At 40.0% G+C, this 15621-nt stretch overlaps 1 protein-coding gene across 4 annotated transcripts in view; it reads left to right on the forward strand.

Annotated features, from left to right (window-relative positions):
- PDE5A (phosphodiesterase 5A) overlaps positions 1-15621 on the forward strand; it is a 190340-nt gene that overhangs the window by 63566 nt on the left and 111153 nt on the right. For all 4 annotated transcript variants that reach the window (XM_036763181.1, XM_036763184.1, XM_036763182.1 and 1 more), the window contains exons 4-5: positions 6171-6242; positions 7813-7902. In XM_036763181.1, the coding sequence (XP_036619076.1) occupies positions 6171-6242; positions 7813-7902 (162 nt within the window). The remainder of the gene's footprint in view (positions 1-6170; positions 6243-7812; positions 7903-15621) is intronic.

Raw genomic sequence — 15621 nt, forward strand, 5'->3', positions numbered from 1 at the left:
CATAAGTGCATTCAGTTGTTTGCCTTTTGGCCGGCAGGGAGGGTAAGATGTACCTTCTGCCATGTATGGCAGCAGTTAGCTTGGTGAAAGAGAAATGTGTTTTGGTGTGATTGGTATGGTAGAGCGTAACATCACATGGGTAGAACTTTATATTCTAAGTGTCAGGGATGGGTTATCCCTTTTTCTACAAGTATAATCCTTTGAAAAATGGACCTTTTAGATTCTTAGAATTAGTGTGGTGAAGAGAATGAAGAATGGGCCTCAGAGCCTGGGAGATCTGGGTTCAAGTCCTCTCTGCTATTTTCTGACTAACCTGTGGACTTTCTAGGCAACTCTCAGAAAGTGTATAAGTTACAGAGAAGGTGCTAACCTGCAATAGTAGACAGAGTTTCCTCATCTGGGAGATCTCTATACCAATGAAATCACAAGTCAAGTTCCTTTTTCTATCCCTACTGTTCCTACTATTGACAGTTTTGCAAAGCACTTTATAGATATTATCTCATTTTATCTTCACAACAACTCTTTATAGTAATAATATTACCCCCAGTTTACAGATGAGGAAATTGAGGCTGAGATGATGTGACTTGCCCAGGGTCACACAGCTAGTAAATAATAGACCTATACAGGGAAGAATTTGGTGTCTTTTCCAGTTGAGATAGTAAGTAGTTTATTTCTTAACAACCAGTAATGTTCCATTACATTGCTACACCACAATTTCTTTAGCTATTCCCTGATCATTGGACATCTACTTTGTTTCTAGATCTTAGCTACTATAAAAATGAGACTATACACACTATGATGTATACAGATCCTTTCTTTTTGTCAATGATCTCCTTGGGATAGGTGCCTGGCAGTAGAATTTCTGGATCAAAGGGTATAGACATTTTATTTTCTTTATTTGCACAATTCAAAATTGTTTTTCAAAATGGGAAGGAACCAATTCACAGCTTTGCCAATGACACATTCATTAGTGTCTTTTCCCATCCCCTCCAACATTGACTGTTCTTATCTTCATCGATTTGCTTGGTGGGAGGCAAAACCTAGGGATTGTTTTTGCTTACATTTCTCTTCTTTAGTAATGCCAAACAGAGCAGTGTACATTGGATTCTAAAAGTAATAATAGCCACTGAAGTGGATTGAATGAGGTGAGGGTAGGTGTTGGCATGGCCAGTCCTGGATTTTAGGAAAATCACTTTGGCAGCTTATGGAAGACAGATTGAAGGGGGAAGAATTGAGGCAAGAGATTAAATAGAAGACTGTTGTGATAATATAGGCAAGAGATGATAAAGGCCTGAACTGCTACTAAGAGTCAGTGTGAGTAGAGAGATATTGGGGACACAGAAATGGCAAGATATGGCAATTGATTATATAGATGACAAATAAAATATAAAATATATATATAATAGATGTATGTGTGTATACACATTTATATACAGATAATAGATTAGATAGATAGATAGATAGATAGATATTGCAGGTAAGTGAGAGTGAGGCATCAAGGATGGTACCAAGGTTACAAACTTAGGTGACTATGAGGATAATGGTGCCCTTGATGGTAATAGGTAAGTTCTGAAGAGATGGCTTTGGTGGTGGAAGATAAGTAGGGTGGAGGATAATGAATTCTTTTAGGACATGTTGAGGTTGAGAGGGCGCTGAGATGGAACTGTCCAATAGTCAGTTGGCAATTTGAGACCTAAGCTTAGGAAGAGACTGGGGATAGATAGATCTGGAAATCATTGGTAAAGTTATGAAAACTGAACTCATGGGAACTGATGAGAGAGAGAAGAGAGGCTTGTAGGGCACCCACGAAGGGGCTGAGCCTAGAGAGCGTAGCCAGAGTGGCAGCAGTAATGGTCTGGAAAAATATTGGGGCGAAGGGATAGGAAGTCATCATCAGGTTGAATAATAGGCTTAAAGAAGGGTAGAGTATAGGAAGAGATGGAATGAGAAGAAATGATGAACAGGCAAAGGCACAATAACCTGGTGCTCCTAGGCCCTGGGTTATTTTGTGCCCATTAGACAGAATCAGCAAATGTCCTGGTGTTTCCACTTTGCCGTGGATGACCTAATAACAACCTAAGCACACCTTAGTATTAGGGAGCCATCCATCCTATAGAGGGCTTAGGGGAAAATGTGGACAAGAATAGCAGTGGGTTAGAAGGCAAGAAACAGGAGTAGGAGAGATGGGAAGAATACACAGCCGAACTATACAAGAAAAATCTTAACATTACTGATAACCATGATGGTGTGGTGACTGACACAGATCCAGACATGCCTTTGGAAGCATCACTAACAATAGGCTGGTGGAGGTGATGGAATTCCAGCTCAGTATGCCAGTAAATTTGGAAAACCCAACAGTGGCCACTGGGTTCGAAAAGATCATTTTACATACCAATCCAAAGAAGGGGCAAAGCCAAGGAATGTTCAAATTACTGAACAAATTGTGCTCATTTCACACACCAGCAAGGTGATGCTTAAGATTCTGTAAGTTGGGCTTCAGCAATATGTGAACCAAGAATTACCAGAAGAGGCAGAGGAACTAGAGACCAAATTATCAATGTTCACTGGATTATGGAGAAAGCAAGAGAGTTCCAGAAAACACATCTACTTCTGCTTCATTGACTACACTAAAGCCTTTGTGTGGATCACAACAAAATATGGTGAGTCCTCAAAGAGATGGGAGTACTAGATTATCTTACTTGTCTCCTGAGACACTTGCATATGAGGCAAGAAGCAACAGTTAGACCTGAACGTGGAACAACTGATTGATTTAAAATTGGGAAAGGAGGATGGCAAGGCTGTATATTGTCATCTTATTTATTTAACTTGCATGCAGAGTAGATCATGCAAAATTCCAGCCTAGACAAATGCAAAGCCAGAATTAAGATTGCTGGTAGAAATATCAACAATCTCAGACATGCAGACGATGCCACTCTCATAGCAAAAAGTGAACAAGAATTAAGAAGCTCTTAATGAGGATGAAAATGGAGAGACTAAAAGCTGACTTGAAGATTAACATAAAAAATGAAGACCTTGGCAACTGGTCCAATCACTTCCTGTCAAATAGGAGAAAAAAAGGGAAGCAGTGTCAGATTGTATGTTCTTGGGTCTAAGATCACTGCAGACAGTGACTACAGCCATGAAATTAAAAGATGCTTGCTCCTTGGAAGGAAAGCCCTGGCAAACCTGGACAGCATGCTAAAAATCAGAGACATCACTTCTCTGACAAAGGTCTTATATAGTCAAAGCTCCGGTTTTTACAGTAGCAGTGTATGGCTGTGAGAGCTGGGCTATGAAGAAAGCTGAGCATTGAGAATCGTAGTGCTGGAGAAGACTTTTGAGAGATCAAATCAGCCAATACCTAAAGAAATTAATTCTGGCTCTTCACTGGAAGATCAAATACTGAAGCCGAAGCTTAAATATTTTGGCCACATAACGAGAAGACAGGACTCATTGGAAAAGACCAGATGTTGGGAAAGATTGAAGGCAAAAGGAAAAGGGGACAGCAGAGGATGAGATGGATAGATGGTGTCATGGAAACAACAAATATGAACTTGGACAAACTTCAGGAGACAGTGAAGGACAGAAGGGCCTGGCATGCTATGGTCCATGGGGTCACAAAGAGTCAGACATGGACTGAACGACTGAATAACAATAACAGAAGGCAAGAGGGTTTCCCATGTGCATTAGTGGAAAATGGCCATATGGCTCTTTCACTATCTGCAAGTATCAGATCTCAGGTCTATTTAGGGGGAAGTCACAGCTCATTTCCCTCTGTCATAAATGACCTAGAGATGGAGGCAGTAGGAATCAGAGATCACAAAACAGAGACAATGGGAGACAACATAGGAAGCAGATCAGTGGTTTTGCCAGTCAGGCCCCAGACTGCCTTTCCCTGTATCCCTGCTTTTAGCAGTAGTGGGCATTTAATAAATTCTTCTCAATTTGCCTTGATCTGAATTCAAGAACCCCATAACCAGAAATTCCTAGCAGTCGTGAAGCTGAGTAGGGAGAGGGAGAGATTCTGATACTCTTGACTGTCAAAGTTTAGGTAAAAAGCTTGGCTGTCCTGTCCTCCCTCAAAGCAAATTAAAATAAAATAAAAAACTCAAAATCAAATGTAGGCCTGATCAGATTGAAATAAAAGGCAGGGAAAGAAATCATACTGACATCATTTTTTGAGAAAATATCTTTCCCCCAAAACAAATATTAGATGCCACACCATACACTAAAAAATATTGTCTGCCAGGAAAAAATGACCAGAATTCTAATCCTATTGCCGAGGACCAGTTAGCTATGGGAGCTTAGGCGGCTCACCTAAGCTGTTTGCCTCAGTTTCCTTATGCATAAAATGGGTATAATCATAGCACTATCCTCCCAGGGTTATCATGAGGATCAAATGAAATAATATTTGTGAGGCGCTTAGCATGAAACCTGGTACTAAGTGCTCTGTAAATGCTCATTCACCTCCTTCCCTTTCCATATGTGCTGAGAAAGTTCTGCTTTCTCAATAATGGGGATGAAAATACAGCTACTACCTAATTACTCTAAGGACCCAAGGAAATGATATATGTGAAATGCCGCATGTGAAATTTTCTGGGAATGAGAGGAAGAGGAGGAGGAAAAGCAATACAAAATAAAACTAGCTGCTTCTAAAGCACTTTCAGGTTTGCAAAGTGCTTTATCCATGTTATCTTGTTTGATCCTCAGAGCTACTCTGGGATATTGGTGCTATTATTATCCACATTTTACAGAGGAGAAAGCCAATTCAGAGAGAGAATGACTTGCCTAGGTTCACATGGTACTAAGTGCTTGGGACATGATTTGAACTCAGGTCTTGGTGGTGAAATAGAGCACTGGGCTTGGAATCAGAAAGACTCATCCTTTTGAGTTCAAATCTGGCTTCAGACTCTTATTAACTGTGTGACCCTGAGCAAATCACTTAACCCTGTTTGCCTCAGTATCTTTATCTGGAAAATGGGCTGGAGAAGGAAATGGCACCTTTGCCAAGAGAACCCCAAATGGCATCCCAAAGAGTTGAACACAACTCAGTAACAACAACAACAACTTCCTGCCTCCAGATCCAGGGCTCTGTGTTCTGCTAGTAATGATCCTAGTAATTAAAATGCGGCTTAGAGATAATAGTATTAAGGAGTTTTTTGTTTGCTGCCTCCTCCCCTGCTCTTCTTTCTATAGACATTAAGGATGGTTTGCATGACTTCATATGTATAGTGGGTATCTGTCTTATTTCTTGCCTTCTTAGTAGGAGAGAGAAGGGGGAGATAATTTGGGACTGAACATAAACATTAAAAAATAAAAACAATTAAAAACAATAAGAAATATCTATATTGCAGTCTAGACAGAACATCTCTCCAATGTAACTGAGAATCAGCTGTGAACTTTTGCTTCATTTTCAGTTAAGGATAGTTTACCTCTTTTCAAGTGCTGTCTTTAACATCCAACATAAAATGTCTATTTTATCTCTTGTGTGGCTTCATTTTTAAATAAAAGAGAAAAATCATCCATTTGTCCTTTTGACTCATTGTTAAGAAAACCCCTTTCAGTTACCATTAGATTGCTTGGCATCTCCTCCTTGACCTCCACCCTTAGGTTGCCTGTCATGGTGTGGGAGGGCCTTAAGGCTCTTGAAGACCATGCCAGGGTATGAACCAACACAAACTTAGGCTGATCCTGCCAAATTAGTCATTGCAGCCAAGACAACCAAGGACGAATGTAGCTGAGGTCAGAAAGACTCAGCACCAGGAGGCTGATTCCAGGAGGACTTCTTGTGGAGTGGAGAGAGGTTGGTTTTAGCATTTCAAAACATCCAGCTGGTAGTCTAGTAATAGGTAACAGGGCTACTTTATGTGTTGGTCATGGGAGTGCCAAAACCAAGGAAAACACAGATTTTTGATGTTGTGAAGTCAAGAGATTTGTAATCACATTAAAGGAGATGCATTCTACCTAGACCTCAAGGCTTAGGATCAACATTTAGAGGAACAATTCTGAGCTTAAATGTTGCAAAAAAGCCCTAAGAAATTAATTCAAAAGTTATTTAAAAAAGAAGAGCCAGTAAAGTTCTCATCACTGATTCCTCTGGCTAAAGTTTGAAAGATAAGATGAGATGACCAAGAAAAGTGGCAATTATGTCTTTTCTTTTCTTACATCAGGTTGTTGGTGTGGCCCAGGCCATCAACAAGAAATCTGAAAATGGCGGCACATTCACGGAAAAAGATGAAAAGGTATTAACATAGATAGTATGTTCGTTTTCAAGCCATTTATGGATGAGTTGTCTTCTCATTGGAGGCAATCAGATCCTAGAGTCAGTGCTAGACTTGGAATTCATGGGGCTGGAGGGAGGGGGAGTCAAAGTTGATGGATTGTTTTGCCTTTTTTTGGGTTGTGGACGTAAGAAGACCTGAATGGACAGTATCTGTGTTATTGCTTGGGCACTGTTACACTATTAGGATTACAAAAAGTTCCTTATTTGAGGTCATATGTCACTTTCAAGACTGTCAAAATGGCGGCCCCTATAAGTGCTAAGGCTACACAAAGGACTGCTTATGGTCTTTTAATGATGTTGTTTAGCTTTCATCACTGGTGAAAAGAAATTAGGCCCCTGAATAAAAATCCCCTGTAAGATCCACTCCAAATTTAGGACTCTGGGAAGAAAATTTGGAATTGCCTCAATGGTGAAGCAACTTTAAGACTGTTTTATAAACTTTTTACACAGACATCGGGGCGCCAAGGTGTGAATCCAGGCTCAGTACTTGGAATGTAGTGTTGGAAAGAACAGCAGTCAAGTTCTTTTTTATGGCTCATTTCCTCCAAATGTAGAATCAATTCAGAATACCCTTTCTGCCTATCTGAGAACACACACAAAAAACTCTTCTGAGTCATAGTAATGGCCCAGCTAGCCCTAAACTTTGTCTAACAATGATCTACAGGGTGTTTTGTCAAAGCACATCTTGGCTGCTATCCATGATGTCACTCTTGGAAGATTAAAGAGGCCCAGAACATAAGCTAATCTTCCCTGGGTCTATATGGAATCTAATAGTTTATCTGTGGACAGGGAAGGAGACAGGATTTATTTCATTGATATTGAGAATTCCTGGAGGAGGAAGCTCCCTCTTCCTATGCTGGGCAGCACCTTCTCTGCAGCTTAGAGCATTGCCTGGGGGCCCTCAGAAGTAAAGGGACTTGACCAGGGTCACAGTACAAATTTGTGTCACAGATGGAACTCAAACCCAGGTCTTTCTGGCTTTGAGACCCACTCACTCACCATTATGTCATGATTACCTCTCCACTTATGTGATATTCACAAATGCATGTGTATATATATATATACACATATATATACATATATATATATAATATATATGTATATATATATAGCCTATACAAGCTCTGGTAATGAGTCCATCCTCCCTTATGCAAAATCCTATAACCCTTTTTACTTAATCAGTAATTAAATGTAATCACAAAGATGGCACTGTCACTATGGTGTCCAAGTGACTTTAGTGAAGTCGTGTAAGTGCTTAGGTCTTCAAATGAGTATTTCATATATTACTGTGGATTCTATGGTGAAGAAGTCCATGGGCTCAAATAAGTATGGAGATGTCCTGTGGATCCTTAAGCACTTAATGGTACTGTTAGATTCCACTAGGCCTAATGTTTTATTTTGCATGTGTTTCTAACAAAAAGTGATTGAAAGCAAACCCCTATTTCTAATGGCTTTATGTCACTCAAGAGAGATGAAAGAACTCAGTGGCTATTTCAATATCTTTTTGTCATTGTCTTCTGTCTCTCCAGGATTTTGCTGCTTACCTGGCATTCTGTGGGATTGTTCTCCACAATGCCCAATTGTATGAGACTTCACTCCTGGAGAACAAACGGAACCAGGTAAATCCAGCATGTAAAATTAAAAGATTGTGGGAACGTGAAGTTTAGACAGAGTTATGGAATGTGACCTTTTGGCTAATTCAGCATCCTAGTTACTAGCTACCAGATCTAGGCATGGGATGCAGAACTAAACAGGAACATAGAGGCTACCATGGGATGCAGAACTAAACAGGAACTTAGAGATTACCTTTAGAGAAACAGTATGGTGTAGTGGATAGATCACCAGACTCAGAGTCTGGAAGACCTGGGTTCAAATCCTGCCTCCTCTAACCTTTGCTAGCTATGTGTCCCTGGGCCATTCACTTAACCTCTCTGTACCTCAGTTTCCTCAACTGTAGAATAAGGAGTTTGGACCAGATGGCCAATGAGGTACCTTCTAGCTGTAAATATATAATATAACCAGTAATGTCTAGCACAGCTGGAAGAGAGCTCACAACCCTTCCAACATTAGACTAGAGCCACTTTGGGTAGGACTTTGAAAACTAAACAGAATAGTTTATATTTTATCCTAGAGGAAATGGGAAGAAAGTGGAGTTGGTTTGGAAGAGTGACATAGTCAGTTCTGAGTCTATGGAAAATTACTTTGGCAGCTGCCTGAAGGGGATGGACTGGAGTGGTGAGAGAAGAGACAGGGAGGCTAATTAGGAGTGATGAGGTCTTGAAATAAGATGGTGGTTAAGTGAAGGCAGAAAAGGGATTGGAAGTGAGAAGTGTTGTGAATTAGAAACAGCAAAATTTCCTAACTTATTGAATATATGGGATAAGGGAGCAGGAGAGTGAAGAGTTAAGAATAATGAACCTAGGAGACTAGAAGGATGGCTTGTGCCTTCAACAGAGAGGGAAGTTTTGAAGAGAGGAAGATTTGGAGGGGAAAGATAAAGAGTTCAGTTTTGGACATGTTGGGTTTAAGATGTCTATAGGATATCCACTTTGGAATGTCCCAATAGGTGATTGGTAATGTAGGACTGATGCTCAGGGGAATGACGGGGAGATAGATAGATAGACAGACAGACAGACAGACAGATAGATAGACAGAGACAGATAGATAGATGATATAAATGGATAGATGTAGATAGATGATATAGACAGACAGATAGATAGATAGACAGATGATATAGATGGATAGATGTACATAGATCATATAGATAGAAATATGATATAGACAGATATAGATAGATGATATAGACAGACAGATATATAGATAGGTAGATAGATGATATAGATGGATAGACAGACAGGCAGGCAGACTTAGAGATCTGTGAGTCATCTAAATAAAGAAAATAAATAGCATCAATGAGATTACAAAGAGGGAAAAAGAAGAAAACCTAGAACAGAACCTTGGAGTTAGAAAGTTAGGAAGCATGATAAATGATGATCTAGAAAAGGAGACTGAGAAGACCCAAGAGAGAACAGTATCATGAAAACTGAGAAGAGAGAATATCCAGAGGAGAGGAGGGTGGTCAAGATTATCAGCTTCAATATCAAGAAGGATGAGCCCTTTCTTTGGATGATTGAACTTCTGGTAGTATTTTTTTTTTCAGAGGGATGTTTGTGTCAAAGAATATGGACATTTTGGTTGCTTTGCTTTCTAGAATAAGTTGACCCACCCACAGTTCCTACAATGCCTATCTTTCCAAAGCCCTTCCAATCTTTTGTTACCTGTGATCTCTTAATTGCTAAATCCTTTGACATTTTAAAAATTTCATTGTCCTTGATCTCTCTGGTGCTTTTTTGACACTGTTGCCTACTCCCTCCTCCCTGATAATCTCTTCCCTCAATACAGACGTCTTTCCTAGCTTTGAACTCTGATTTCTCCTCATTTTGCTTTGCTGGATTTGAATTACCCCCCTCTCAATAATATGGAAACCCAAGACTGTCCTGGTCTCAATAATTCTCATTCTCTCTCTCATACTTTCTCTCTCTCTGTCTCTCTGTCTCTGTCTCTCTGCCTCTCCCTCTCTCTCTCTCTCTCTCTCTCTCTCTCTCTCTCTCTCTCTCTCTTGCTGTCTCTCTGTCTCTCTTTCTCTTGTTCTCTCTCTCGCTCTCTCTCTCTCTTGTTCTCGCTCTCTCTCGCTCTCTTGCTCTCTCACTCACTCTCTCTCTCTCTCTCTCTCTCTCACCCATTCCTTTGATACCAATTACCCTGTCCATGCACATACACTCCCCAATGGTCATTTCCTGCCAGATACCCTTTTCACATCTCAAATGCGGAATGTTAAATTTGAAACCTATTTTTTGCATTCCTAAACCCACCTCTGCTTTGAACTTTTATATTTCTGTATTTTTACATTTCTTTTGAACTTCAATATTTCTGTTGAAGGCAGTACCATAGCTCAAAATGAATCTTCCTCTTGAATATCCATCATGCATCTTACTGTTCTTGGTTTTCCAGGGTACAGCCCCTCCCCTATCCCTTACCCAACCTGATCCCCATTAGATTGTAAACTCCCTGAGGGAAGGGACTGTCTTTCATATCACCAGTGCTTAGCATGGCTCCTGACAGTAGTGGGAGCCTAATAAATGTTTATCAAATGAATGAGGGAATGCATGATCCCCTGAATATCCAACTACACCCTAAGCCAGGAGCTCTCTCTCCCTGTTAAGAGAACATTTATATGCAATCAGAGTCTAGGCTAGAGTGAAAATTAACACCCAGTTGATGTTTTATCCTCAATGTAACCAGAAGGACTGAAAGAGAATTAATGAGTAAATTTCATAAAGAAACATAGGTTGCTATACAATACCTTTAGTGTTGGGAACAAATAATAGATCTTTATATTCATAGAAATACAACCTGGCCTAGCAGATAGAGCCAGCCCCGGAGTAAGGAAGATATGGATTCAAATCCCATCTCAGGCACCTACCAGTTGTGTGACCCTGGGTCAGTCAGACATTTAATCTCCCTAGCTCTCACTTTCTTTACCTGTAAAATGGAATTTCTGTGGGCCTCAGCTCTTACAGTTACTGTGAGGATCAAGTGAGACAGTATATCTGAAACACTTTGCCAAGTGAAAGAACTAGAAAGAAGCCAGTGAATGATGACGCCCTCCTCTAGTGTTTCTGAAGATGAATACTGAACAGCCATCCTTTACGAGACAGGGTGATTCATTCAAGGTATTTGTTCATTTCCTCCCTTGAGTATAAGGGGGGAAAAAGGACGCCTTGGAGAGTCTGAAGCAGGAGAGACTTCTGATCAGATCTGTACTTTAGGAGTATCAAGCTGGAGTCAGCAGAGCCATGAAAGCAAGAGACCCAGTGATTGCAGCAACAGAAATAGAAAGGAAAACCACGTGTAAGCAATCAAAACCGAGTGTGGCCAAATGATGATGGCTGAGCTTGGCTCCAGAAAAGGGGATGGGACAACTCTCCCTGCTCCTTCGCAGAAGTGGGGGCTCCAGGTGTGGAGCACTGTATAGAATGTCAGGCTTGGTCAATCCTTTAGTTTTGCAGAAGTTTTTATTTTCTTTCTCTTCTTTATTATAAAGGATGACTCATTTGGAAGGAGGAAGTATATAGGGGACATGCAGATGCTATAAAAAAGATAACAATAAAAATCCATTTTTACAAAGTATACTGAGAATACCGAGTTGGCAACACATTGTTGTAGAGACAGGGAGGCCAGTTAGGAGGTCTTGTCTCCAGGTAAGAAGTGATGATAAAATGCTTTTGGCATCTCGAGAGAAGAGAGATGCAAAATATGTCATGGAGGTGCCATTGACCACATGACAATGATTAGATGTGAGGAACATAGGAGAGTGAAGTTTTGACTTCTGGGTTTTGAACCTGAGTAACTGGAAGCATAGTGAGATGGCAAAAACAGAAAAGTGTAGAAGAAGGGGAGGTTTTATGGAAAAGATAATGAGTTCTATTTTGGACATAGTGAATGTGGAATGTCTATGAGACATCCAGTTTGAAATATCCAAAAGACAGTTGCTGATGTTAATCTGGAACTCAAGAGAGAGACAAAGGGTGATTATATGGACATTGGATTCTTCTTCATAGAGATGGGAATTGAACCCATGAGAAGTGATGAGGTAAGAGATATTTTAGAGAAGGAAGAGAATTCGATTCCAGATGGACCATTGGAAGTATACTTACCCTTTGTGGGTAGGTAATGAAGTATTTCTTAAGCAGTTACTAGGTGCCAGTACTGTGCTAAACGCTAGACATACAAGTGTAAGAAAGCAAGACAGACCCTGCCCTCAAAGGATGAAAACAACACATAAAGGGAAGCTGGAAAGGGGGGAAAGCACATGCAGTGCTGTGGTGTGTATGGGAAATAATATGAAGCCCTGGTTCCAAGCAAAATGAAGCCAAAGCTCACCTAGCAGAGCTGGACAGCCCAAGGGTAGAGTACTTCCATTGAGGGGAGATGCTGGCTGGAGTGTAAACAGCATGGGGAGGAGATGGCCAGGAAGACCCATGGAGGTCTGATTCTAGGCAGGATAAAAGCTCACCAATCAGAGCTGATGAGGACCTTATCCAGAGTACAGGCAACATATTGAGGAAATGACTGTGAAAATTAAGGACAATGATGATCGTGCAAAGGATACTGAGAAAGAATGACCGGACAGACAAGAAGAAAATCAGAAAACAACAGTGTCATGAAAACCAAGGGAGGAGAAGTGATCTAAGAAGGGAGATAGCCAGTGATATCATATAATACCCAGGGTTCAAGGGGTGGATGAATGGATGGATGAATGAATGGGTCAATAGATGGATAGATGGATGGATTTAAAGCTTACCATGTGCAAAGTACTATGCTAAGCCCTGCAGATGCAAATACAAGCAATCAAGAGAATTCTTGCCCTCAAAGAGTTTATGTTCTAATAGAGGAAAACAGCATATTTAGGGGAATGCTAGCCAAGGGGGAGTGTTGAATGATGGACATAACTTTTTCAATTTCTTCCAACTCTAAATCTACAATCCTGTAATCTTCTGATGGTCAGAATGGAACACTGGGCTTGGAATCAGGAAGACTCATCTTCACGAGTTCAAATCTGGCCTCAGACACTTACTATGTGACCTTGTCTGCCCCAGTTCCTCATCTATAAAATGGGCTGGAGAAGCACAAACCATGCCAGTATCTTTGCCAAGAAAACTGTAAATGAGGTCACAAAAAGTCAGACACAACTGAAATGACTTGATAACAAAAAAAAATCTTCTGATAGGCCAAGAGACTCAAAAGTGGAGGACAGTATGACATTGAACTGGTTCACTCTTGGGTCAAGACTTTGAAGGCAGGAAAATCAGATAAGAGCAGAGGTAATAGCCTGGGAAAGCAAAGAAAAAGGGAATGACTGGAGCTTCTGGTGACAGGAGATTAAGTCCTAGAAGGATGAGACAAAGGGAGAGAGAGGAAAGAAAGGAAGTTATGACCAGATATAAGATATGGCCACATCCTATTATGTGTCCTGTTTTATTGCTGAAAAAATTAAACTCTGTAGAGTAAATCATAACCTTGAAGACGTTCCTCTGACAAGAAGTCTCTAATGTATGTTATAAGATCATAAATTTTTTCATTTTAAATACAACCATAGAGCAAATTTTTTCAACCCACTTTTTGATTATTAAAGTCAATTAGAAAAGAAGATGAGATACATACTCAGCAAGAGATTGGCCACTGTCATGTACGCTGTCATGTCCTACACAAAATACAGAAGTAAAAGGCATTCCCTGCAAATAGAGAGGTCTTGCAGATGCTTCTGTTGGTATATGACATGTTGCTAATTTCATGAAGTTTCAGAACATTTTAAGTCCTCCTTGGTGAGATCTGGAATTATTCAAAAGAATTTGACCTAACTGTCCATACAAGAAAAGACAAATTGATGAAAACTGCATATTGTTCAGACTTTGATGGACAGTTAGATGACCAGTATACACTGGTTAGTGTAGGAGTGCATGAAGTCAGATCTGGTACTTTCAGTATATGTTAAGCTATATCCAGACTCAAACAGGAAAAAGAATTAAGATGAATTGCATTTAGAAAATATCTCAGTGCTTTCAGTAATCCCAACCTGATTCCTCAAACAAAACCCCATTTTTAATACCAACATCTTCCTAGTGATGTTTTCTGATTATAGACAACTGTCTTTTGGAGACTGTTGGGAGGTAAAAGTAGCTTACAGTATATTTCCAATGATGACCTCCATCTTACATGTAAAAAATGCCATAAAGGTTCTCAACCATGAAATATGTGTTTGGAAAAGGAGGTGGACTGCTGAAGGTGGGAGTAAGAGACTATAAGATACACACCATAAGTGCCACAATGTTACCCACAGAATGGAAGACCTAAAGGTGGGACTCCAGAGCATTGGGGAGTCACGTGGAATGACATGAATAGGCATTGCCCAACATGTGGAGGTGGGGAAATCCCAACAATTAGCTCATCGCACTGAAGTGACATACCCTGATCTAGAATCATAAACAATGTATTTTTGCACTTAATAGTATTTTGTTTTCCCAATTACATGTAAAGAGAGTTTTCAACATTCATTTTTATAAGATTTTCAGTTCCAATTTTTTTCTTGCTCCCTCCCTTCCCCATCCCCTCCCCAAGACAGTAAGCAAACTGATATAGGTTATATGTGTACAATCATGCTAAATATATTTGCACATGGGTCATGTTGTGAAAGAAGGGTCAGAACAAAAGGGAAAAGACACAAGAAAGAAAAAAAAACAAAGAAAGTAAAAATAGTCTGCTTCAATCTGCATTCATATTCCATACTTTTTTCTCTGGATGTGTGGATAGCATTTTCCATCACAAGTCTTGGGATTGTCTTGGATCCTTGTATTGCTGAGAAGAGATAAAGTAGGCTGATCATCACACAATGTTGCTGTTACTGTGTACAATGTTCTGGTTCTGCTCACTTTACTCAGCGTCAGTTTATGTAAGCCTTTCCAGATTTTTCTGAAATCTGCCTGCTCATCATGTAAACAGTATCTTAAAAGGAGAATGTTTTAAAGATAATTGCTTCTGCCTTTGTGTACTTCAGATGAATAAGTCTTTGTTTTATGAGAAACCTGTTAAACACCTTTTTTAACATCCACTTGGAAATAAGTTCTCCCTCCTCCACATTCCTAGGGCACACTAGTTTAGACTTAACTCTGATCTCCTTTTGCCTTCTATACATTTTTGCAATTATACCCATGCATACATGTATGTAGACTAATAGACTGAAAGTGTTCCATGAAAGGAGAGGTTTTGTCTAGCCCTTCTTTGTCCTTTCCTGCACAGAGTAGGGACTCATTAAATATTTGTTGACTTAATACAGGAATATGGATTTTAGAAATATTTTGTTGTTTCCTAGCTTGTCTCTCCTAATATTGCTAAGCAGATATCTTGAGCATGTCCTTATTGAGTTACCTTGAAAGGAATGAATAGCTTCTTTGGCCTTGTTTGTCCTTTTATGTCTAGCAACCTTGAGCTCTCTTGACCTATCACACTTAGATTCTTGAATTGGGAAAGAAAACACAAAAGAACCTTTTGAAAGTCATTGGATGGTGAGCAATCCCCAGTAATGTTACAGACTTTAGGGCTAGAAAGCCCTTTAGCATGACCTAATACAAGTCTCTCATCCCCCAGTGAGGGAAGCTGAGGCCCAGAGAAGGGAAAGATCTTGTCCAAGGCTATGCAGCTTGTAAATATTATAAGTGGAGTTGTGAGGTTCCAGAATTCCAGAGTTCTCTGGCTTGAAATTCTGTGCTCGACACATAGTC

Source organism: Trichosurus vulpecula, chromosome 6 (assembly GCF_011100635.1).
Source record: "Trichosurus vulpecula isolate mTriVul1 chromosome 6, mTriVul1.pri, whole genome shotgun sequence".
In the NCBI taxonomy this organism is placed as follows: domain Eukaryota; kingdom Metazoa; phylum Chordata; class Mammalia; order Diprotodontia; family Phalangeridae; genus Trichosurus; species Trichosurus vulpecula.